Genomic DNA, 25,404 nt, shown 5'->3' with positions numbered 1-25,404 from the left:
CTGTGCTCATGCAAGGAAGAACTGTACAAATTACATTTAAAATGCAAAAGATATTCAACCATTGTAAACACTTAATAATGTCATTCTATATGAAAGGTACTATGAACAGTATGGTACACATTTAAAGTAAAATTTGAATTTAAGTAATTAAATAAACCACTTATAAGGGAAAACAAAATTAACTTATTTACACAATTTGGGAAAGGTTATAATCTCTCAATATTCTAATTAATAGTGTGCTCAGAAAGAAGATTGTTAATTTTTCTCCACAACTCAAAAGTACACTTTTTAGGCAACCAATTAAGATAATTTTCAAATATGATACATCTCTCCACCACAAATTAACCATACAATTTTCATCATAATTATTTTTATGAACAAAATCAGTTTTTTTTAATGATTTTTTTTGGGTTTAATTACAAAACATTGATATTGAAAATCAATGATGTTAGCAAAAATATTAACCCTAATATGATGATGGTGAAGACATCGTTGCAACAAATAATAATGCAATCAAAGAATGCCCATGGGGAAAAACTTGAAGCAGATGTAAGATGAGTGCAATAGAAAATGAAATCCATAAAGTTTAACCTATGAAAGATAACTGAATGTTGAGAAAAGAAATTATACAATTCAGCATTATATTGATATTTGTATACTTTTTAGACACTTGCATGACACCGTTACCCTCCTTAACGGGATGCTACTGCATTAGTTTAACAAAGAGAAAGAAAATAAGTTGTCAAAACTACTTTGACTAACAACTTTCTTTCCCTAGCAAGTAGTGGATTTCTTTTTTGAAATGTGTTGCGACAAAACTAAGAAAAAATTAATAAATTATTTATATCTTAATTATGATATGCCTGGCTGGGCAGGTAAGGGAGAAAAAAACAGGCAGAATTCGAATGGTAACAAACATTGGATATGGTGGGCAATATAATTTTTGAGTCTGGTTACAAATGATAAGCAAAAAACTAAATCACTATAGCTGGGGCAAATTTAACCTCGCAGCAGTGTGAAAGGCTTAGCATTTCAAAGCTACCAGGTTTGGTTTGCCCCAACTACAGTAGAAAATATTTGCTCTAATTTATCACTTCCAGCATCAAAAAATCCCATTTCACGAAAACATAAATGTTACACATGTCGGACCCCGATTTTACGAACCTCTATTTAACGAATTTCGCGATTTAGCCAATGTTCCTTTTTCCCTGACTAAAATAAAGGCAAAAACCGAAATACCAAATAATAAACCCTGAATTAATAAATTATTTCAAAAGCTGAAAAAAAAAATTTTTGGTTATTTGAAATAGGAAATATTGGATTGTTTTCCATATGTTAAATCTAGATTGTAAAAGGAAGAAAAAGACTTTTCTCGGAATCAGCCATTTTTGACGGACGAGGGGGCAACCAACGGATATTGATTCTAATTCAGAAAGCGATAATGAAACTCCCAATAAAACTTACTTTTTCAAGTGCTTTACATGGCCTGGAAACTGAAAAAACATATTTCATGCAGAGGGAGGCTGCAAATGACACAGTATTTTCTTCTCTCCATAAAGTCAAAAGATAACTATTTCAAGTCAAGCATCAAGGAAATTGTCAAACATCTATTACTCAGCAGTTTAAAATTAAAAATTAACTAGTGTGTAATAAGTCGTGAAATGCTGAATGAAAAGTGCACACTTTCTAATTATGGATATTTTTGTGCAGTTGGGCAATTCCATAATAAGATCAACCAGATGATGAACTTTTGAAAATTAAAATTTCTAAACAAATAAGGTATCATTTTAAAGGTAAAGAGTTGTATATTTTGAAATGCCTGTCTAAAACTTGATGACTTCAGTTATAAATAAGTTAAAGGAGGTTAAACTAAGGTCAACATTTTGAGTATTTTCAAACCATATTTGGTGACTCTCAAAGAAGTTCCATTTTTTTCCAAAAAAATACATACCAATATTATGAATTGAGATGAATAACCATTTAACGATACAATGTGTTGCTGGTGATGTTGCAAAAATGTGTCAAAATATAATTCATTTTGATTTGTAAAAGAATTCCTCTGGTGTACATTAAGTGTTTTACGTCCAAAACCGAAATTTGCAATTAATTATGATGAGCCAATATTTTAAAGCTACATACATGTATTTCTGGGTACAAAGCAAGATTTTCAATCTCATTAATGTAACCTATTTTAATTTTGTAACAAATGAATATTTTTTATTAAAATCATTGTGTCAGACATAAAACATTTTTTATGTCCAACACCGTTACATTCCTTTAAACAGCATATGTTCTCAACTGCGTTTCTCCTATTTTTGTCTTTAATTTCAAAGTTAAAGCAAAACATGCATAAAAAAACAACTTAGTGAATTTACTGTATATACATATATGGTTGAATGGGGTTAAGTAGTACCCTTTATATAAAGGAACCATGACATGGTGAATGTAAAAAGCATAAAAACCTTACGCTTTTTTTCAGTTTTAGGGTGGTGCCACTTACCCCAGTGACCCACTTCCCCCAACCTACTTCTAAATTTACTTGGTAAATTTTGCTTCAGTATCTTTAACCTGTAATTTACATATTTAAAACTGTAATCATTGTTCTTTATTTACATTTAAGAGCAATAGTTTACATCCAACATGAACAATTTATGTCCAACACCAAAAATTTACGTCCAACAACAAGCTAATATTATTTTTAAAATATTTTTTTCTTTATAATATGATTTGAAAACTGTGACATATGCTTCAATCATAAGTATACTTAACAATTAAGATTCTTTTTAAATGAAAATGTAAGCCAATTCATAGACTTTTAATAATTTTCAAGTGAACCATTAATTTTACTATTTGTGTGTTTACGTCCGACACCAAGTCTTTAAATTTTTTTTAATTTATACTTTAGGAGTCTATTTTGAAAAACTAACATGATTTCTCATTCAGTGGGATGAAGTAAGTATCTTGTAAATAAATTTAAATCCTTTTGGATAAGCTCACATTGGGAAAGTGGAATTAAAACTGAGAAATTTTTCTACATTTTTTACATTCGACATCATGGAATTGCCCAGTTACTTATTAGAGGTTTAAGATAAGGTAAGTGCAGTTTTTTTTAAAAATATCCCAACCTAATATTACGAATAACCCTGATTTAATGTACAAAAGTTTTGGTTCCGATGAATTTGTTAAATTGGGGTCCGGCTGTATGTATTTCAAGCATCTTATTATACACAGTTTGTCGGAAAAGTAATGAGGCTCATCTTTTGCCACAAAGACTACATTGCCCACATCTGCGCGACCGGTTGGAAATGGTAGGGGGGACTCTAAGCTTTCCAGAGACACCAGGTTCAGTTGTCTATGAGCTCTCAGAGTGGTGGGAGGTCAATTTTAGTGAACCTCCGTGTGTAGGAGGGAGAGAACTTTGGAGCGATAAAAATTTTGTGTCAAACTCTAAAAGATAGCAATGAAAACATTTGATTAGTTCACTCAGGCCTTCAAGGATGATTACTTGCCGTACTAGCAGGTCAAAAAGTGGCACAAGTAGCTCAAAGGCGGCCGGAAGGAAGTCACCGATGAAGCTCCTTCTGGGCGTCCATCATCATTGTGAACGGAAGATAATGTCCCTCATATGTGAGATTTGCTGAACAAAGACCGCCGAATGAGTGCTTGTTTGATGTTAAAACAATTAAATTTGCCGAAAACAGATGTTCATCGCACTGTTACGAAAGACTTGGATTTGCGCAAACTTTTGTCAAAAGTTTTGTCCAATCGTTCCCATTGTCGACTCCTATCTGACCAGGCCCGGTGTTATAACAGTGCCACAGACCCCCTATAGCCCCTGCAGACTTCTTCTTGCTCCCAAAGGTGAAAAGGGAGCTGAAAGGAAAGTATCTAGAAACCATGAACATTATTCAAAAGACCACGACGAGGTGCTTTAACAGTGTTCCCAAAAGGATGTTCCAGAGGACCTTCAATGCATTGAAAACACATGGGCAAAGGTATATAGACACTGGAGGAGACTATCTTGAAGAATATTAAGATTTATTACATGTTTGATCAATAAAACTATTTTTTTTTTAAAGTCTCATTACTTTTGGGAGAAACTCTGTATAACAGAAATTACTTTAGGTACATAGCTTTCAACATGACTAGAGCAGAATGCAGTGCTGTAGCAGCAAAAAAAAATACCTATATATTTGGGGAACTCCCTTTGGGGTTTGAGGGAAATCACTAAAAGAAAAAGTGGTTAACAAATTTACATAATATTTGCACTTTTTACACACACAAAAAAAAAAAAATAATAATAATAATAACAATAACTCGAGGGATGGGAGTCAGCATCCCTTGAAATATGTGGTTTTTTTATGGTTGCTCCTCCTCCTCAATACGCTCAAATACAGCATTAGAAATTATACCTCTAATAATTTCTGATAAAAACAAATGGTGTGCAGAGCGATCTAGTAAGCTTTTTGCATCCATTGCAGGCTCAGGATCAGAAATTATTTCTGTAAAAAAAAAAGAAATTATCATTAGAATGAGTAAGTTATACTACCAGTATGTATATATATATATATATATATATATATATATATATATATATATATATATATATATATATATATATATATATATATATATGTGTGTGTGTGTGTAAAGAAACACTATCATATACTGTGTTTGTAACCTGGACAATTCAATCAAAATGAACTTCACTACTTAGATCAATAGGCGCCATAGTCAGCTCTATTATACTGGTAGACGACAAATTTGATAGCAATATAAGAATTGAACAAAACTTTTTTAAAGGACCCTGAGGCCTCATCAGGGGGTACTCCCCAACGGTAGGGAATAATCATGAGATGTTTCGTGAGATCTGCTGGTGAAATTACCTAAAAAAGCAGCACTAGTCCTCGACATCTCACAAAACAAGCTAATGGGGGCACTGAAAGTCCAGAATATCAGCATGACAAGAAGTAAGAACAATGAACATTTACAAACCAAAAATACAAGCTTTATATAAAGATAAATAGAACAAAGTTTAAACTACAAGAGAACAAAATTCACAATTGAACTCAATATCGAAAGAAAGAACATATGACAATCAAATTCAAGAAACAGAAAAACTGACCTACCGCTAATCCTCCACAAGCTTGCAAATGAAATGTTTCGTAAGATGCTCCGGATATTGGTTCTCAGTTAGGGTTGCAGTTAAAATTTGAATCACTGTTTTCAGATTTGTTTTATTATTGCATATTTTTTTATATCTAATAATTTGTGAAATGATTATATTTTTGAACACTTTTCTACTGACACAACTGTGAAAATGAATTAAAGAATACACTTTAAAAACAAAATCCTGACGTTTATCATACAAAGCTATACTGGGATTTTTATTATTTAGTTGAATATTGAGATCAAGGAAATTAACTGACTCATCCCTATTCGTTTGTTTCAGCAGTAGTTCATTTGGGTAAATTTCTTAACGTAAATTGTGAAAATCATTGTTGTTAAAAATGATGATATATACATCTAAATGCTTCAATACATCTAAATGCTTCTATACTGTTGTTTATTAAAAAAAATAGATTCATAAAAATGCAAAAATAGATTGGAATACCACAAGAAAAAGATGTGCCCTTTGGTATTTCATTTATCTGTCTGTAGAAATTTGAACCATTGTATAAGTAATTCACAAAAATACAAAATTTAACAAGGTTAATCCAAGAATGTTTTTCTAGATTGGTGTATTTTTCATATTTGTCAAAGATTCTATTTGAAAAATTGATTATGAGATTGTGGGGAATGTTAGTGAAAAGATTTTCAAAGTCAAAAGTATTAATACTATGAATATGATATGTACCACTGTTTATGAAATCCAGAACTTTCTGGTTATTTGGAATTACAAAACTTTTTTCTTCTGCAATTTTGGCTAAGATATTTTTAAGTTTTTCAAAAAAAAATGTAACCTGCTTGATTATTGTAGGAGTATGTTCCACTAGTAATGAATCTCAGCTTCAGTCTGAAGTTCAGATCAGAAAGTTCAGAAGAGTTCTGAAGTAACGAATCTGAAGTTCAGATTCGTTTTAAAATTCGTGTTACATCAAAACTGTGTTGTTATGAATTAAAGTTTTGTACTGTGTAATATCCAAACTGTGTTATAATAATTGCAAATTTGGTACTGTGTAATATTGAAACCGTGTTGTAGAAGTACCATGTTATAAGAGGGGTGCCTGTACAGGGTTTTACATTTTTAGTTGAGAATGTGCCCCTGAAATTTCAATGTCATGATTTTTTCTGCAGTAAGACCGAGTATTGAGCAGATAAATAAAATATTCTTCTCATGTTCCAGATTCCAGTATGGAAGAGTCTTTTATTTTGGCATCAAATGGTTGAAAAAAGTCACGTTTCTCAGTATATAACTACGTTTCAATGTTGTATTTTATACTGTTCTGAAGGATTAATCTTGCAGAATAGCTTTGGTTAAAAATGATTTTACGTTGCAAATTGTCATAAAGTAATTTGCTTTAGGGAATATGGAGAAGAAAGACTTGGATTTCGTGAAAATTTGTGAATTTTCAATTTTGACAGATTTGCATATTATGAGGTGTGTTGAGTCCAGTTTTGGAAAATGTCTGTGTGTGTGTGTGTCTGTATGCGTGTGACCGGATTTTTATGATCACTCTAGCGCAAAAAACTACTGCATGAAATCAAATAAAATTTGGTACACATATCAGCTCCTATGTGAAATAGCAACCATTAGTTTTTGGTGTCAGCTCCTACATGGAAGAGGGGGTGGGGTAATTAAACATTTTCTGTATTATGGATACCTGCTACAGCTCAGAAAGTAATGGGCAGAACCAAACAAAATTATCTCCATATGTTGGCAATAGAGGGTACAACTGCTGATACAATATTGATGCCAATACAGTGGACGCTGGTTAATTGAATCAGTGCTCAATTCAATCAATCGCTTTAATTAATCAAAATGTCAAAAGCAGAATAAAATCCAACTTTATTGAATGGGCTGTTTTATTGAATCAGCCGCTTTATGGAATCAAAACTATTTAGAACAAATGTGATTCATATAAGCGGCGGCCACTGTAGCTGAAATGGAGGATGAGCAATCAAGCTTTTCCTTGTTACTTGCAACCTATATCTCAAGAAGTATGAACAGAATCATACAAAAGTTGATTGATAGGTAGATCTTAGAGGGTTAAAGTGCTGATTTGATTTTGGCGTCAATAGCTCAAAAATAGAATAGTGCAATCACAAGTTCTTTTTTATTCATTGCGAGTGCTATATCTCAAAAAATAATGTTACAGTTTGGATGAAATTTGGAACAAATGTGAATGTGTACAACAGAAACAGGTGATGATTCAACTTTGGTCTTTATTACTCCAAGGCAGGGTTTGCAAGGTTTTGGACAATAGGGTAAAAAACCATGGCAAAAACTCCGCCTATTACCATCCTGCCCAAAATATTTGTGTCCAAAACTATATCTTTACAGAAATTGTATTTTGTGAGAAAACATCAAAAACAGAATAAAATGTATCAAAGTAATGTCTTACATTGAACATTTATTCAAAGTGAACATTCAACTTATTTATTCAGCTGGTTTAAATCTAGTTAGATAGAAGTTTAATTCTTGATTAAAACTTTCCATTTGTATGCATGACTTAATTTTCTTTCTTTCTTTTCTTTTTTTGATAGTTGTAACCAAATTTCCCCGTATTTATGCATGTGTGCAAATGAAAGCAAGGTTGGCAAAGTTTTTACACACACACAGTCCTGTTCAAAACCTTTGAGTCCAAAACTATTATTTGAGAAATTATATTTCATGAGAAAATATCAATTTGAACAAAATGTATCTTTTTTAAAAAATATTTATACAATGTGAACATTCAAGCATAAATATATATGTAACTTATTTATACAGCTGATTTCAATATAGTTATGTAGAAGTTGAACTCTTCATTAACAATTTCAATTTGTATGCATGAGATTTTTTTTTCTATATAAGTCACTAGACTTTTGTACTTTTATGCATGTCTGCATAAGAAAGTGTTCAAAATATAGTGCAATAATCGACTTAAATGCAATAAATTATATTTTTTTTATAGCTACAGAATGTATTTATATTAAAAAATATGAATTAAAAAAAAACAATAGCATAAGTTTTTTTTTAAGTGCATATATTTAATTATCAATTTATTGTTTTTTAATCTATAATTTAAAAAAAAAAGTTAAAATATCATGTTAAACTTATTTGTAAAAAAATCAAAAAAATAAACCTTTTTTGGAACTGATGTGATATACCCCACCCTTGGCGACTTTTTTCTGTTGGCACCAAGAAAGCGTCGGCAAGAAAACGATGTATGACGACATATGTCATACATCGTTCTTAGCGATGCTTTTTTAGCGCCAACAGGAAAAAATCAGATAAAAAAACATGATCAAAGCACTTCAGAACACAATATAAAAACATAAAACAACAACAAAAACCATCACGAATATATGCTTCAAAAATACCAGAAACTAGAAAGTTTTTGTACACAAAGAACAATTACTAGAAAGTATTTAAAATGCTTAAATTGAAAAATTACTATAACAGCTCACCAATAAATATGTACCATAGAAATAAAAGCTATTTTCCAACATGCACGAACAAAAACTTTTTTCATACTCTGCTAAAAAAGAGCAAAGCGATTCAAATTGCGATGTTTAAAGCGGAAAACTTACCCAAAATCAATAACTATTTCAGCCAAAAACGCGCTTAGTTACTCAAAGGTATGATGTATGAAAAGTAAAAATGCCTCAACAGAACCATCCTAAACATAAACAATACAAAAATACCATACATTTATTTGCTATCCAGACATGCTTTCAAAATACCTATTATATTTTACATAAAAGAACACCTTTATGTTTTTATAAAATGCTGTCAACTTATTTTCAGGAATTCAGTACCTAAAGAAGGCACGTTCATAGAATGTCTAAATAATTCGTGGCATCGATAAGAATTAACTTTTAGAACAAAATAACAGTACTATTTTTGTAAAATTAATTTACATACAATAAAAATAAAGTTAAAAACTACAAGAACCCCTCAAGGATTTGTAAAAACAAAGAATTTCGAAAGTGAGTTTTTTTTTTTAATTCTAAAATAAAGAACTTACCTTTTTATGGTATGAATCCTCACACTCAGTCTAAAACAATACATTATATGACAATGGCACGTTACAGATACACACCACGTTGGAGTTAACTTTTAATTAACGTTCAAGTTTGAAGAAACTGGCATTTTCTAATGTTTTTACTTCAAAACACAACTACTGAATTTAAACTAACACAAAATAAGCTTTCCTGTAAGGTATATTGCACGAAACAACACCTATCTCTCCTGCGTGAAACCGAGTAAACAACCCATGTAAACAAGTTTGAACAAGATTGCCTTCGGGTTGCGAAACATGGGTTAATTTCGCCAGGGATGCCATGCTTAAAAAGTTATCGCCTCATTGGCGAGAAAAATATTTCAATTTTGTGCAAAAAATCAGATGTCGCCAAATGGGGGGGGGGTATATCACATCTGTACCCCCCTTTTTTTTTGCACTTAAATATTGCACATTTAATAACATTCCTTTGAGTTATAAATGCAACTGAAATTAGTTGTCCTGGTTGTGAATTTTCTTTCATAACTCTACCAACCGTTACATAAGGAAGTTACATAAGGATAGGCAAAAAGTTTTGCACTTTAAATTAGGACATAGGCTTTGTTTTTATGATTGCAAAAAATGGTTTAAGCTGCCGTGCTAAGTGTAAAAGTCATATCTGCACTGCAGCAGAGTTTAAAATGAGAAATTGTTGTTGACAGCTTTGTGCCCCCATGTATTTGATTCAGGTGCAACTTTTTCAGAATTTTTTAAAAAATATTTCAAATCGGCAGCTGGCTATAAAAAATTGTGTTTAGGTGAAATATGGTTGCATATTTTAATTACTGCATAAAAAGAAACTAATCAAAACCAAATATTTTCATTTCTTCATCATTATCACTGAAAACAAGATCAAAGCAACTAAGAATATTACATTAAAATATACTAAACAAACTATTATAGATCACTTACTATAGTTGAAACGAGATGCAGAATAAGTAAAACATCTTGATAACTGTAATGCTTGCTTAGCTGTAAAGAAGTTTAATTTATTAATATTTAATTATATTCTCATCTCTGAACATATAGAATCAAATGTTTAGAAAAAAAAAGTTACATCTATGCTTTAGTTGTCATGTTAGCAAAAATATTATTGGGTATATTGAGCTTGATTAGTAATTGAAGTTATGAAAATTAAACCAGCTTGTTTATGTTATGCATTGCCTCCCTATCAATAATCACTGATAGGCTTAGTAAGATAAAAATATAAAGTATATCTGCACACAAAATTAAAAACTAGCAGGAATGAAAAATAATATGTACAGTGGGTATAGAAAAAATCTTTTGCTGCACAATGCTTTTTCTTTCAATCATGTAATCATAAAAGCAAAGGGTGAACTTTTTTCATTAATTTATCAACAGATTTTGAAGATAATGTTTAACACTACAGGGGTCTGGCCAGAGGATATTTGGGTCCGTTAACGGACCCTTCACAAAAATCGGATCAACCAAAACGGACCTTTCACAAAATCCCGATCAACCAAAACGGACCCTTCACAAAATTCTGATAAACAAGAACGGATCTTTCAAATTGTTTATTGAAAGAGCAAATCTGAAAGCAAAATAACGCATATTTCCGTGTATAAAACCGATAATTTTTGGAACCTTTTTGAAAGTCAAATTACAGGGATCAGCTTATACAAAATTTGCTAATTTTGCAAAGAAAAGAAAAATTGGCACTCTTGTGATGCTCCTGCAAGCGATAAATAATTGCTATTGCCAAATAAATATAATGCTTGTTTGTTTCTTGGAAAGAAATAAGTTTGGTTTTAAATAATTTTGTTTGTTTTATCACAGCTAATTAGCAGCGGTGTTGTTGTAAACTTTTCGGAAAAGGCGTTGGTAAGCACTTATGATTTAATTAATATTAATATATATCAGTGAAATGAATTTAGAACTGCAAAGGAATAGTAAGGGTGGGGGGAAAATATGATCACTTCAGATAGGGTTACCAATTTCAAAATTATCTCCACTTAGTGTCTGGCATTAGCCCTTTACAATAACTTGATTAGAAAATATTCTCATAATTTTATCAGCTTGTCAATATTTGCGTTTTTACGGTGCAGTGCGATGTTTAACTGTTATTTTGGGAGAAAATTATATGGGTTTGATTTTTTGATGCTAAGAAGGATGATTAACTTTAAATAAACTATTTTACTTACTTTTTTTTTTCTTTAGATGTCTACATTTTGAAAAATGCAACCTTTTAACATCTGATATGAGAATCAAATTTTGTTCTTTTTTTCAAGCTACCTTTGCTTTATTAGGATGCAAATAAATGAAGTCTCTTTATTTTTGTTAGAACTCTCAGTTGAAGTTTTTAAAGCAAATTTCCATTTTCTTTTATGAGTCAAAAATTGAAATGCTGAATTGATGGTTTAATTTTTTTTTTTTTTTTTTGCTTCAACTGTGTCCACAGATATTAATGATATGTTTCTCATAGGACTCTAAAATGCAATTTTTAAATAAATTTATCAAAAATATTTCTTTTACAAGCCGTTTTTGATGCCTTCACTTTGAGAATTGCGATCTCTTAGCATCCGCTATGGGAATCCTATTTTTCGAATTTTTAATGTTTAGTACTCTTTGTTAAGAGGTAAACAAATAAAATCTCTTTTTATTTTCATTAAAATCACGGAATTTATAAGTTTTAAACGAAATTCTGTGCTTTTTAAGAATGTCATGGATCAAAAGATTAAATGCTGAACACTTGTCTGATTTTTTTTTGAGCAATCACGATTGCTTATTGCTTTCATTTGACTGTTTTGATGTCCTTTGATTGTATTTTCCCACCGCCACCCTCTGCAGCGTCGCCGTCGACCGGGTCCTCACGATGCTGCTCCTATAGCGAAAGCCGTCTCCAGGTTGCATCCATGTCCTACACACACACGCATACATACACAACTACACACACACAAACACATACACACACCTACATGCAACTACCCACACATTCATGCTTGCACACAGACACAAACACATATGCCTACACACACATACACATACCCCCCCCCCACACACACATTCATATACACAACTACCCACACACTTATGCCAGCACACAGACACAAACATACACATACCCCCTACACCACAAACACACATACCCCCTCCCACACAAACACACACGCCTACATACACACACTCGTGATTGCGAAAAACATAATTTGAATTCAAGATGTCAAAATTCAAATTATTTATTTTTTTTTCTGTTACAATTATTTTAAATACTGTGCAGAAGTATTTCTAGTATAATTTACCATAATGTAGAATGATAGATAACTATTGATACTTGAGAGAGCGATGCCGCCCCCCCCCCCTCCTCCAAATAGTAGAAAAACACCCCAGAATGATATTCTCAACATAGAAGAGGAAAACATTTAACTTTAAGTTTGAATGATGCAGTTTGTGCCATCTCTAAATTCTAAAATTTCGTTCAAAAAAAAAAATTTTTTTTTTTTTTTTTGCGAAATTGATTTTTCACAAAATTAATTCATTTTTCACAAAATTATTTGATTTTTCACAAAAAACGGACCCTGTGAAAAATCCTGGACAGACCTCTGCTCTAGAATTACGATGGTCTTCATATACCCAGAAACATGGCACTGGTCATTTTGACCCCCTGAAAAGAAATCTTCATAGTTCCCAACATAATATAATATCTGTTAAAAAATTAGTTTTAAATAAACATAATTTGACTGTAGAATGGCCCAGTAACAAAAGCTATCCTCATATGTATAATAGCCAATGATTGAGTAACACTCCTGACGTCATCAACAAAGAAACTCGCTCCACGGCATGATAATTGATTATATTTTGTTAATGTTTAAAATGCAGGGAAAGGCTTTATTGTGACAAGGCTGAACTGGATCTGGTAACTTAACTGTTTTACAGGTAAGACTGTGTCATTTCAGGGGAATGCAAAAACGAAAAAGGGGTCAACAATGAATATCTACTAGAGTTTAGGGTTAATCCACTGGAGTCAGGGTTAAAATTTCAACTATTAAAATATCACCAAACATGCAATTGCTTCGTTGAAATGTAGAAAAAATTTTCACCCGTCACATATTGACAAGCGATTTTCGAGAGCATAATAAAGGGGGGGGGGGGGGGGGGGAACATATCTAATCTTGATTGACAATAAACATGATAATTTTTTTAGCAAGTTCTTCTTAGAAGAATCAAAATATTTATTTAAAACGATGAAACTTTGCTTTCATAAGAAAAATTTCCTCTTTAACAACACTTCACTTTAAATTGTTAATTAAACAAACTGAACAAGAAGAAAATATATTTTTCGACAAAATATATGTGAATGTAAGTTCTGCTAAAATTAAAAATACTCTGCACAATAGATTGGAGCAATTTAATATGGAATTTTATTCTTCAAGTAAAGTTTTTTTTTATATGACCATAATATTACGAAAATTAATAAGAACAGACAAAATTTTTCCTATAATGTGTTTGTTCTCTAAAAATTTACCAACACATTGAAGCAAAATTTTGGAGCATTAAAGCATTGTAAATGTGACTATTATACTTGATTTATCATTGTACCCTCTGACTGCTAAATGTGAGATTCACATTCCACTCTACAAAAAGTAGAACTAACAATAACTCCAAACTTTAAAACTTTCGAACCAATAAAATGTAAACAAGTGAAAAGCTGAAATGAAATTCTTGCTGATTCATAAAACATAATAAAATTCATAACAACATAGTTAATAACTTAAAATAATCAGTTATCCATTGTTTTGAAGCACGAAAAATGCTTATTAACATATTTTATACCTGAAACTCCACTTTTTAAAACTCCGACAATCGCGGCCATTTTTGTTTACATCAAGTCAAGGTTACGAGCGCATTTGAGTTCACTTCAGTTCTTCCATCATTTTAAGCTTGCGGTTCCGTTACAGATTTAAAGCACAGAAACAAAAAACGATCCTTCATTTTAGAAGAATATAAAAACAAATTAACGTCTAAAAAAATCATTAAAAGACATTTTTGAAACATATTTACTCATAAATTAAAAATATTTGAAGTAATTATATGTTTATGTCTTAAGTCTTACCACGAGTCCCTTTAGACCCCTTTTACACGATTCCCGCTTTCGGACATGGGATGGCAGACATGTGACGTCACAAGTCAGAGGAAAATCGTTGCTCATTTACACTAGAGTCCCTATATGAAAACGTAGTTTTCAGAGTTGCGACAACGCGGTATCATTTTCCTATTGGTCGAAGACCGCCTGAGGCAGTGTTTCTTCTTCTCCCGTAGGATTAACATGGAGCGTATGACAGTGCTGTAGAAAAACCCAGAATCTGGAAAATTAAAGGTGAGTCCAAGATTTTAATGCTCATATTACTGTTCTACAATGTTCAAATTATAAGTGTGTAGCTTTACTTGAGTGAGTCCATTCCTATTTCTTTAACTATCGCGTAATTATATCAAGAACATGTGTTCCGGTGTGCTAAAATTCCCTTCTGACACTTTATTTGGGTCTTTTATAGTTAGTTTTCCTGTTAAATCATTTAATCGAATCACAACATTATTGAAAAACAACTTTAAGACAAGGCAAAAGTTTAAATTGTGTAAATTAAATTTTTTTAACGATAGATCTCTGTATTCGGTTTGGCGCGATCAATTTCGTGCTTGGCGACGAGTGGAAGTAAACAAAACATACACTTGTGATGTACATGAGGATGTCTTAACTTGTGATTTGTATTATAAATGCTGTATGTTGCAGAATTTTTTTTTTTTTTTTAATAAATGTGACTTGATATTAAAACCCATTTTAACTTATGTTTTAATTTCAGGGTTTTTATTTTTCCTGATCATTGACAAAAATTTTGTATCGTTTTTAATATTCCTTCAAGCTATAAAACTCCAAGTTAAATCTTCTCTTTATGCAACGTAAGTATTTACAGTGTCAAATTTTTGTTTTTTGAAAGGAGATGCAGAGGAAATAAAATGCTTATAAATTATAGAACTTTCAATGCTTGCTGGCAGTATCTTTTAATAACGTTTAGATTTAAGAAAAACGATTTTATGATTTTCTGCCAAATATTTATTAGTTAAAAATTGTTTAAAAAAATGTCAATTCGATTATGAAATTAATGTCACCACATGAATTTGCCAAAGCGTTTGAAGTGGATTTGAAGTAGAACACTAGCTTGACACACGGCAGTTTTTATCGATTTTTTGATTTTTTAGGTTGAGCGAGCCAATTTAAAATGCACTATTTTATTAAAAATTTAATGAATTGTAGGCAGTTTTGGTTATTTTGGTAATTTACTCTTTTTTATTCAACAAGCATGTCACTCGCTGTGTGTTCCATCATAAACAGAAAACTGAGATGTTCTAAGTTCGTTTCAAGTAGTGTGTTGGTACTTTTTATTATGCTCTTATTAGGGTTTACTAATTTTTAGGTTGCCTAGTTATTTCCTTTACGTGCTACTCTTTCTTGATCACCTGAAGAATAAAGTACATGCTATCACCCCGCTTCAGGTTAGTAAAAATTTCTATTTTTATTGAGAAAATTATTTTTAAATAATTATGGCCATGATTGATACATAATTAAGTTTTAACAAGTGTTGAATTACCTTTGAGATCAGGACCGTTATCATGGGTTTTTAAGATTGTAAAAGTCCTCCCAACCAGCTCTTGTTTGTCAGAAATTGGGTACATTTAAAATTTTGCGGGTTGAAATATCAATACTTTTATGATAAAATGCTGAATCAAAGATTTTTTAAGTGAAACTTTTTACGCGAGGGCTTTGAAGTTATGATCCTTCCTTTTTGTGTGACGAAATGTGGTGGGGATAAGCAATGTCGGTTAGAAGGAAAGCAGTGGCTTGCTTGCCTTCAGGTATTGGAGAAAAGTGAGACATTACACCCTTCTCGCTTCCTTTCTCATTTTGTATGGTTGCATGTACTGCGTTCAGGCAGCGCAGAGATCAATATGTACATTTGTTATTACATACTTCGGTAATCGTAAACAGATCATTTCTCTTCTTAAGAAGGAAGAAGATGATCATTATCAGTGGACACATGTATATAATTTTATGTAAAAATATGAATAAGAAACACAATCTGTTCAAAAGTGTTTGATGAATAGTTGAAATGTTTCACGTCTATCGTGTGTCATTATGACACAACCTGTTTCTTGGAATCAAACTTTAGAAGAATTCTACTCTTCTAGATCAGCAGAAAGATAAAGTACATGAAGCTCTCACCCCACATCAAGTTCGTAAAAATTTCGATATTTGGTGGGAAAATGATTTTTAAATAATCCTATCTCAATTAATGTGGAGTTAAATTTTAACTAGTGTGGAATAGCATTTTAAAATAAAGGCTGTCATCGTGGGGTTTTGAGATTATCTGTAAAGATCAGGGTTCAAAAATATCCGATATTTTGATATACAGTTGAGTCCAGACTTACACGAGGGATGCGTTCCAAGACCCCTCGCGTAAGTCGAAATTTCACGTTGTGGAAAAAGGTATGTGTAAAAACTTTTATAAACATAACCAATCATTTTAGACACGTGTAAATACAGCCTTAAACAGTTAAAAACCTTTTCTTAACCATACCTTACTGTTTCCTACATAAAGAACTGAATTTTTATTTGTATTTTTAAAAAAAGCCGTTTTATTCAACATAAAATACTGCTATGATGCACAGAAACAATGATCAATGGGAAAGAAAGACATAAAATAAACCAGTACTGTACGTACGGCATGTAGTAAGGAGAACGAATGCCCTATAGTTGTACTATACAGTTGATTCAATCTAATGATATTTGTAACTTAAAAAAAGTGAAAATGATGATTTATGCTGTTGTTATTCTAAAAGTAATTCAATTGCATCCGAGTTCATTTCAACCACTCATAGAAATAAATATATATATAAATAAATATTCAATTTATCAGAGCTTATCTTAATTTGTTGAAGTATTTAGAAAATCAATACTTTTGTCAGGAAATAGAACATTGAAATTAAGGGGAATTCAAATGCTCTAAAACAGTGGTGCCCAACATACGGCTTTCAAAACTGATTCATGTGGCCAGCTAAAATATCAGGTACAGATAAATGAATTTGCTAAAAAATGGTGCTTTATTTTAAAGAATTTAAATTCAAGCATCAGTATATTGCATTCCCTGTATTTTTACTTCACTTAAATTTATATATTAAAAACAAACAATAACAGTTTATGGTTAATTTCTTTAGTATGCACTCACATTTTTTCCAATCACAATCACAAGTAAGCGCTTTGATGGCGTGGCATTTTTTGGTAGTGGCATTCATGTAAAAGTTGAATTCATTGAAGTTGAAAAATTGAAAAAATTGAAGTCATGTAAAGACAGGAGTGCAATTTTTTTTTTCGCAATCTTGACAAAAACCATTAAAAAAATTAATTCATAGTTTTCTGAAAAGTACTGAGGACTGCTGAAATAACACTTTCTGAAATCAAATTTGTTCAATATAACTACCATCTGATTTCATTATAGGATTTGTAGGACCATAGGAGCTATTTGTTTGTCAAAAAATAAATTAAAAAATATTAATATTCAAATAATTGGAACCCGTACAACATGCCCCACTGTCCAATGTGCCCCACCTCCCCCTACAATTTTGTTGTTGATATTCCTAAGTAAGGTGCAGAAAAAACAAGCAAGTTTTCTCACGGTTCCTAAAAAATTTAGAATCAGGAACGTTCATTACTTATTTTAGTCATCATAAACTGATGATTCCTGTTCTTAAGAGCAAAGATGATGCACAGTAATAAATATGTACATAATTAAATGAAAAACAATCTATGCTAGTCAAAAGAGATTGATGAATTAGGTAAAATATTCCCTTGTAATATGTGTTTTACTTTTTCAAGTGTTTTTAAAACACACCCTGTTATTTGAAATTAAATTTTACAACACACTTAATGCAAAGTAGTTGAAATACAGTTCTATTTCAATTAAAGTGTGTTTATTTATTTTCCATTTATAATTTTATGAACTAGTTTAAAAAAACATTCCTACCAATTGTGTTCAGCCATATTGATGATTTAGCACATTTGAAGAGTTTTACTTCTGCTTTTAAATTTATTTGCCCTTAATGTTTTTTAAGTTTCTTCCAGATATTCTGCAACTTGAAGAAAGCTCAACTACTAGCTGAATGGCCCTGATGCAGATGTTCTAAAAAACTCATGATAGTATTGTACTGTTTTCCCTTAAAGAATTGTACAATAGAATGATCTCCAATATTTAGTTTACAAGGATGTCCAGAAATCATTTTCCAAGTTTTCTTAGCTTGACAGCTTTATCAAAACTAATGAAGTTGTTTTAAAAAATAATAAACTTCCATACATAATATGCCATTCATGTTTCTTATGCTTCTTATTATGCTGATGACATCAGAAAATTTGTTGCCGAAATGGTCTTTGGACTTTCAACAATGACACACAAACCAACAAAAATTCTGTGTTTAAATGCTAAATAGTGTAATTAAATAAAATTTTGATCTTCTTCATACAAACAGTGCTGTATTTCTGATTTGTCACGCTTATTATCATATTTATTATCATTCATTTGTATAATAATATTGAAATGTAAAGAGGTAAAACAAACAATTTTGCAACAGAAATTGAGAAATAGCTGGAATTCTGTTTTGATTCTCTAAATTTAGAGTTTTGAATTTGTTTTGTAAAACAAATGCTTTAAGGTTTATGCTTGTTTGTCATGTAAAAATATTGTTTTCAATTTAGATTTTTAATAAATTTTTCAGTATTCAATTGAAGTAATTTAAGGTATACATAAAATTATGAAAGATATATTTAGGTTTGTTTATTTCAGCATTAAATGAACAGTTCATTGATGCTTATTCTCTTTGTGTAGTTATCCAGAAATCCCCCCCCCCTCTCAAGAAGAGATTTTTCTCCCCACTTAATCTACAGGACTGGATTTGAATAACTGCAAATAACTCCAATTTTGAAAGGGATAGGTAGCAACTGTTATCTTAGTCCACTTCCGACTGTCAATGCACCTTCTCTGTTTCTGATTAAATTCTGGAAGCATTTTTCAAGATGTTGGAATATAGGTCATGTTCATCCATCCATGATACAGGGTAATGAATGGAATTGCAATCTATATGAAAAATTCTGAACAAAAAATCCAATTTATTTCAATCAAGGGTTTTTTTTTCACAAACATTCACTTCACAAATAGTATAAAAGAAAATAAATTACAAGCATCAGTATATTTTGCCCTGTCTAATCGAAACTCCCTAATTGAGTAGATGGGAGTAAAGCCTATAACAAAATTTATTTTCTTTATGCTTATAAATGACTGAAATTTTTGATTAAACTTGTGTTTTGTCCATAGTTATTAGTTTTAGGAAATGATACTTTGGAGTAAAGAATTTTTAAAAATTTGATAATAATAGCCACATTTTGAACATGTGAATATTTTAAAGTTACATTGCATTTCAGAAAACACAAAGATTAATCTTTGCTTATTTTGTTACTTAAGCAGTTATTGACAATAATAGTTTGCCCAAAATCTATAAAAACTACAAATTCTGCTTTGGTACCCTGAATTTGATTTTAATTGCCTCATTGAGAAAAATGTCTTTATTTTCTCTGTTTTTTTTTTGTGTGTAAAAATGTTAGAAATTCTATGTTTGAAATAAAGTTTACAGATGTAACAACACCAAAAAAATTAATTGAGCATTAGAGACTTTTGTAATCTTTATGTGGTAATGACCTGAACTGTTACTATGGAATGAATGAGTTTTCTTCATGCTAAGTTGTATTTAAAATCTCTGTCAAAATTAAATGTAAACATTGCTTTTCCACGAACATTGAAAATAAGTACAAGTCCTCTACTGGTGCTGGGAATGATTTTTTTCTTTGTTTCTTTAAGAAAGTGTCTACTTTCTTTTCTTTATAATATTGTTTTGATTTGAAAATATTGTTCAAAATGTAAGTAATAGATGCATGATGTGATGCAGAAAAATAAATAACAATAGATACATTTGTTTCTTATTCATATGAGTTGAAAATAAGTAATGTTTCAAATTACACCCCTCAACTCCTTAATTTATTTCTGAATATTTCTGCTACATCAAATTAAAGTAATAATTTTCAACTTTATTCAAATTAATATTTTAACCAAGAGTGCCTACTGAACCACTAAATTATTTAGAGGCTCTTGGTATTCTTTCTTTCTTTTTTTTGGGGGGGGGGGGAGGGAGGGGTTACCTCGTTTTGACCATCTACCTATTTCTAGTATTGAACCTTCCAATTTTTCTTTGCATATTTATCTTTCAAATTTTATATTTTAGTGTTTAACTTAATCACATTTAAATCAGAAAATTGTACAGGGTAAACTAAAACATGCAATTTTAATTAGCCTTTTTTTTTATAGCAAACCATTTTAATTAGTGATATTGCGTTTCAGATGGTTACAGGAAATATTTTTAGATTTAAAACTCTTTACAACGTTTGCCTTTCCGAAACAAAAACAAGCAATTTCTAATGTGCATTATCTGTCGTTCATTTATTTATTTTCATTTTCTTACCTTTTTTTATCTCTTTATTTATTTTAAATCAATTAAATTCTAACACATGGAGGTGAGAATTCACATGCTGCAAACCAAAAAAAAAAAAAAAAATTATTACAAAAAAAAAAAAAAAAAAAAAACTGTCGGCTGATTTAAATGGATATATTTTTGCTGAAATTAAAAAATAATAAATTATTCCGTAGTTATAACTGTAAAAGGCATGTGATAGCAAAGTTGCACTTTTTGAAGATTAGCCCATTAGTGACTGAAGTTTTTAATTAAACTAATGTTTTCTTTTTCAGATGAAAATGCTGAAAATTTTGTGTTTTAAATAAAGTTTATAGATACAATAACACCAAAAAGTAAATTGAACAACAGAGATCTATGTTGTTTACAACAACAACAAGATTACAACAATAAGATCATGCTATTGATCTGAAAACTTAGCATGAAAGAAATGAGTTTTCCTCATGCTAAATTGTTTTCAATTTTTAGTTTTTGCTTTGTCATAAAAATTCAAAATAAGTACAAGTCCTTTTTTGGTGCTCTGAATTGTTTTAATTTTGTTTCATTAAAAAAATGTCTACTATCTTACTACCTTTCATTCTAGTTTTGTTTTAGTATAAAAATGTTGTTGAAAATTTTAAATAATAGATAGTGTACTTTCAAGAAATAAATATAAAATAATGGAGACATCTGTTTCTTATGCATATAAGAATGTTGAAAAAATATAATGTGTCGAAATACACCCCCCCCCTCCTTAACTTCCCAATTTATTTCTGAGTATTTCTATCTGCATCTAGTTTCAAATAAAAATGACCTCTGATTAATATAATTTCAGTTTTCAACTTTATACAAATTAATCTATTAACTAGGTGTGCTCATAAACCATTAAAATATTCAGAGGTTCTGAATCTCTTTTTTTTTTTTTTTTTGGAGTGGGTTGGGGCGAGATAGGATCCCCGCTGTGTGGGGTGCCCACGTCTTAAGGGGTCCAACGGCCTCTGAAATTAAAGACAAAAATTGACAAAACCTAGCACTAAGACTTATTTAACGTTACAAATATACACTGATGGCCTCTGGGGAGGGGCTATACTGATTTTGTTGCAGGGAGGCCTAAAATGTATAGATCCTGGCCTGGATAGGATACCTTGTTTTAAGCTTCTACATATTTCTAGTATTCCTCTTTCAAACTTTCCTTTGCATATACATGGGTGCCACACCCCTAACAGCCCCCCCCCCCCCGTAGGTGGGCATTCCAGGCATATATTTCCTTTCAGAATTTTTAAGCTAATGCTAAGCATTGTTCCATTTAAATCAGAAAATTGTATATTTTTCCTTTTATAGAAAAAAAAATAAGTAATGCTTTTGATATCAATATAAGAAATATTTCTATGTTCAAAAATCTTTATAAAGTTTAATTTAATGTAGCAAAAACAAGCAATTTTTTTATGTTCGTTATTTGTTGCTTATTTATTTTCATTTTCTTAATCAGTCTTTATTCTTTCATTGATTATGAATCAATTAAAATTATAATATAATTTTCGTTGTCTCGGAATCTTTTGATTAATTTAAAATTGATCGTATTAAAGAGAATAAGGTTTAAGAAAAAAATATCTGCTCTTAATTCTGCTAACACAGGGCCATTTTGTCTTTTTTTAATGTTTGAATAAAAATCGAGCGTTTCACTTATTGAACAGCATGCATTTTCGAATCCGCGTGCTTACATCCTTTCAGAACCAGAACCCGCCGTTTCAGCCAGTCTTTCCGCTCCCGTTTGCGACTATTTTTTTAAATGAAACTCGAAAGCGAGCAAGGAGCCAATCTTGCAACTCGGCGGCAACCCTATCTTCCTCCTGTAACCGGTTGCGCTTTCCGAGCGTAGCTGTTGTCGCAACTCTGAAAACTACGTTTTCATATAGGGACTCTAATTTACACGAAGGCGGAAAGCGGGAAGTGTATGCAAATTTCGTAACCGGTTCGGTGTTTTGACAGGGCGTCTGCTTCATTGAGAAGGGTCTGCTCCTGTTTGTTTATATTTGTTTCAGTTGAATCTTCTGTTATTTTTCCTATTATTCTTTTTTTAATTGTTAAAGAAATGAAGTGTTTTCCGTAAATGTTGAAGGGTTTTTTTTTTTTTTTTTTTTTTTTAGAAAACATGTCTTGGATAGCGGTGATTTATTTTTTAATCTTTTTTATTGAGCCACACTAAAAAATAGAAGTAAAAAATTCTGAATTTGCCAAGCAGTGCTTTCCCGTGTTTCGCGGTTTACCGCTGTTTTTTTTATTTTTATTTTTTTTTTTAAATCTCTGTGCATATTCAATTTATAACATGTGCACAATTAAGCCAAGCTAAAAAAATAAATAGAAGATATTCTGGGTTCATCAAACAGGCATTCCCTCCCGCGATCCCCCCCCCCCTTCTCCTGAAATTCAAAGATTAATTTAAAAAATAGAATGGTCTATGTTCTAGGATCTTATCACACCATGCTGCTGTTGTATGCATGAAAAGTTGAAATTGCACAAGGATTTCATAAATAAAATAATTTTTAAAATACTGAAACATACATTTATTTATTTGCTTTTTTTAATCTATTTCAAAAATGAGGTTTTTGGCTTGCTGCAAATTATTCTCAATCAGTGGTGTTCCCATCTGTTTTTCTGAGGGTATACTCCCAGTAATCCATTACGCACAATATGTGTATGCGATCATATCATTGCCTCAGAGCAACAGTAGAATAGCTTAGTGTTGCATTGAGGCGACGATATACGTAATATGTCTTTATATGAAAATTTTTGAAACTCGAGGGTATACGCTATATGTCTAAAAAATATTTGAGAGTATACGGCGTACATGGAATATACCCTATGGGAACACCACTGTCCTCGTGTTCAAAAGTTTTCCTTTCTGATAGCCGCTCGGAAAACAACAGTTGATAATTTTTGCTGTGTTATTGCTATTACATTTTCAGAACTCGATGAGGAGCATTTTTTCATTTAGTGATACAGTGAAGCCTGTGTATGTTGACCCCTTTATTTTCTTGGAACATCATTAAAAAGTGTTGAATTATATAATTCGTAGTACAGCTCGAGTTCAATAATGAAAACTGTTAAGAATGGCCACCCCTTCTGTGTCCACATTTTCACTGAACGAAGGGGTGGCTTCTCGGAGAGGTTTCACTGTATAATAAAATGCTTGTAGTGATGTATCAAAAGTATATTTTTTTAGAACTGCTTTGCATGTTATTGTGGAATAATAATAACAGTGGTGCTGAAATATTTTTTTTTGGTGGGGGGGGGGGGGAAGGCTACATTTAACACATGTACAAATCTATGTGTTTGCAGGCCCGCACCAAGCCTGATCGAAGCCGTCGTGCAAATGTCTTTTGAGCGCCTTTATGCATTAACGTTCAAGAAAATTCTAGTTAACTCCTGGGGTGAGGTTTTATAGACAAATGCAGTATTGAAAAAATGCGTTTGGCATTTATTTAATGTATCAAAAGGAAAGCAATGTATATATTTAATTTTGGAACACAGTGTACGTTTTTACCTTTGAGCAGGAATTAGTTATCACTTCATCTCGAAGTTGTTTTGAGTAAGGGCGGATATAAGGGAGGGGTGATCGGAATTGACTTTTGAATTATGACTTTTTCTCTTGGAAACCTTGCATTGAGCTGTTGTTAAAAAAAAGATGGCCAGTTTCAGTTAATCAAAGCATTTTCCCCCAACAATTAAAAAAAAAATCTTGGAATTTGATTGAAATAATTATTGCTTACTTTAGTCTGATAAGTTCTTTTTTTTAAAAATGGGAAACGGCTAATGTGCAGCTTAAATTTCTAATATTTGATTTACTGTCCATAAAGCAAGATGTCGATTTCTGCACTTGGTATTGATCAATATTTAGTTTGTTTCTGAAGCAAATGTTGCAAAATAAAACAAAATTTTGAAAAACCTACTTTATTGAGATAGTGGGTTTTTCCAAATATGCCTGCTCGAAAAAACCCAGGTGTGATTTTTCGTGCTGGGCCCTGCTTTAGATGTGTAAATGGGTTTTTGGAGAAAGAAAATATTTTAAATATCAAAGTTGTCGCTGCTCTTAATATCTCTCTTATCTGAAATTTGTAAATAATTATTCAAAGTTTCATATGTGTCAAAACATGACAACAGAGTGCTGAATAGATTTCTAAATTGAAGTAGAGGATATTTCTTTTTAAAGTCTAAAACCAGGGTTGGGTTTTGGACAGTTCGAAACTGGTTTAGGACAGGACAGGTGGTTTTTACCGTCCAAAACTGTCTTAAAATGTCCAAAACTATGCTACTGCTAAAGGGGTGTAATTTAATCATTCGTATTTACTGCAATATTCGCAATGTATAAATATAGATATTAATGAGTATTTGATAATATTTTTCTCCAAAATGTTCATTTAAAAAAATTTTTACTTAAAAAATTGCTAATAACTATTACATAAAAACTTCCTTATGTAACAGTTGGTAGAGTTATGAAAAGAAATTCTCAACACTACCAAGACAACTAATTTCAGTTCCATTTATAACACAAAGGAATGTTATTAAATGTGAAATATTTAGGTGCAAAAAAAAAAGCTCATTTTTTTAAAAATGGTTTTTTGCAAATAACTTTTATATG

The 25,404-nt window shown here is 31.2% G+C and overlaps 1 protein-coding gene across 1 annotated transcript in view; it reads right to left on the bottom strand.

The window, feature by feature from the left end:
- Positions 1–14,083, bottom strand: part of LOC129223189 (NADH-ubiquinone oxidoreductase subunit 8-like) — a 38,180-nt gene extending 24,097 nt beyond the window's left edge. Inside the window, 3 exon segments of the mRNA XM_054857758.1 lie at positions 4,413–4,502; positions 10,119–10,178; positions 13,998–14,083. Coding sequence (XP_054713733.1) covers positions 4,413–4,502; positions 10,119–10,178; positions 13,998–14,037 — 190 coding nt within the window. The 5' untranslated portion in view covers positions 14,038–14,083.
- Positions 14,084–25,404: the final 11,321 nt, after the last annotated feature.

The sequence above is a fragment of the Uloborus diversus genome, chromosome 1 (genome assembly GCF_026930045.1).
Source record: "Uloborus diversus isolate 005 chromosome 1, Udiv.v.3.1, whole genome shotgun sequence".
NCBI classification, from domain to species: domain Eukaryota; kingdom Metazoa; phylum Arthropoda; class Arachnida; order Araneae; family Uloboridae; genus Uloborus; species Uloborus diversus.
The sequence above is the reverse complement of the archived record's forward strand: the minus strand, read 5'-3'. Positions and strand labels throughout refer to the sequence as shown.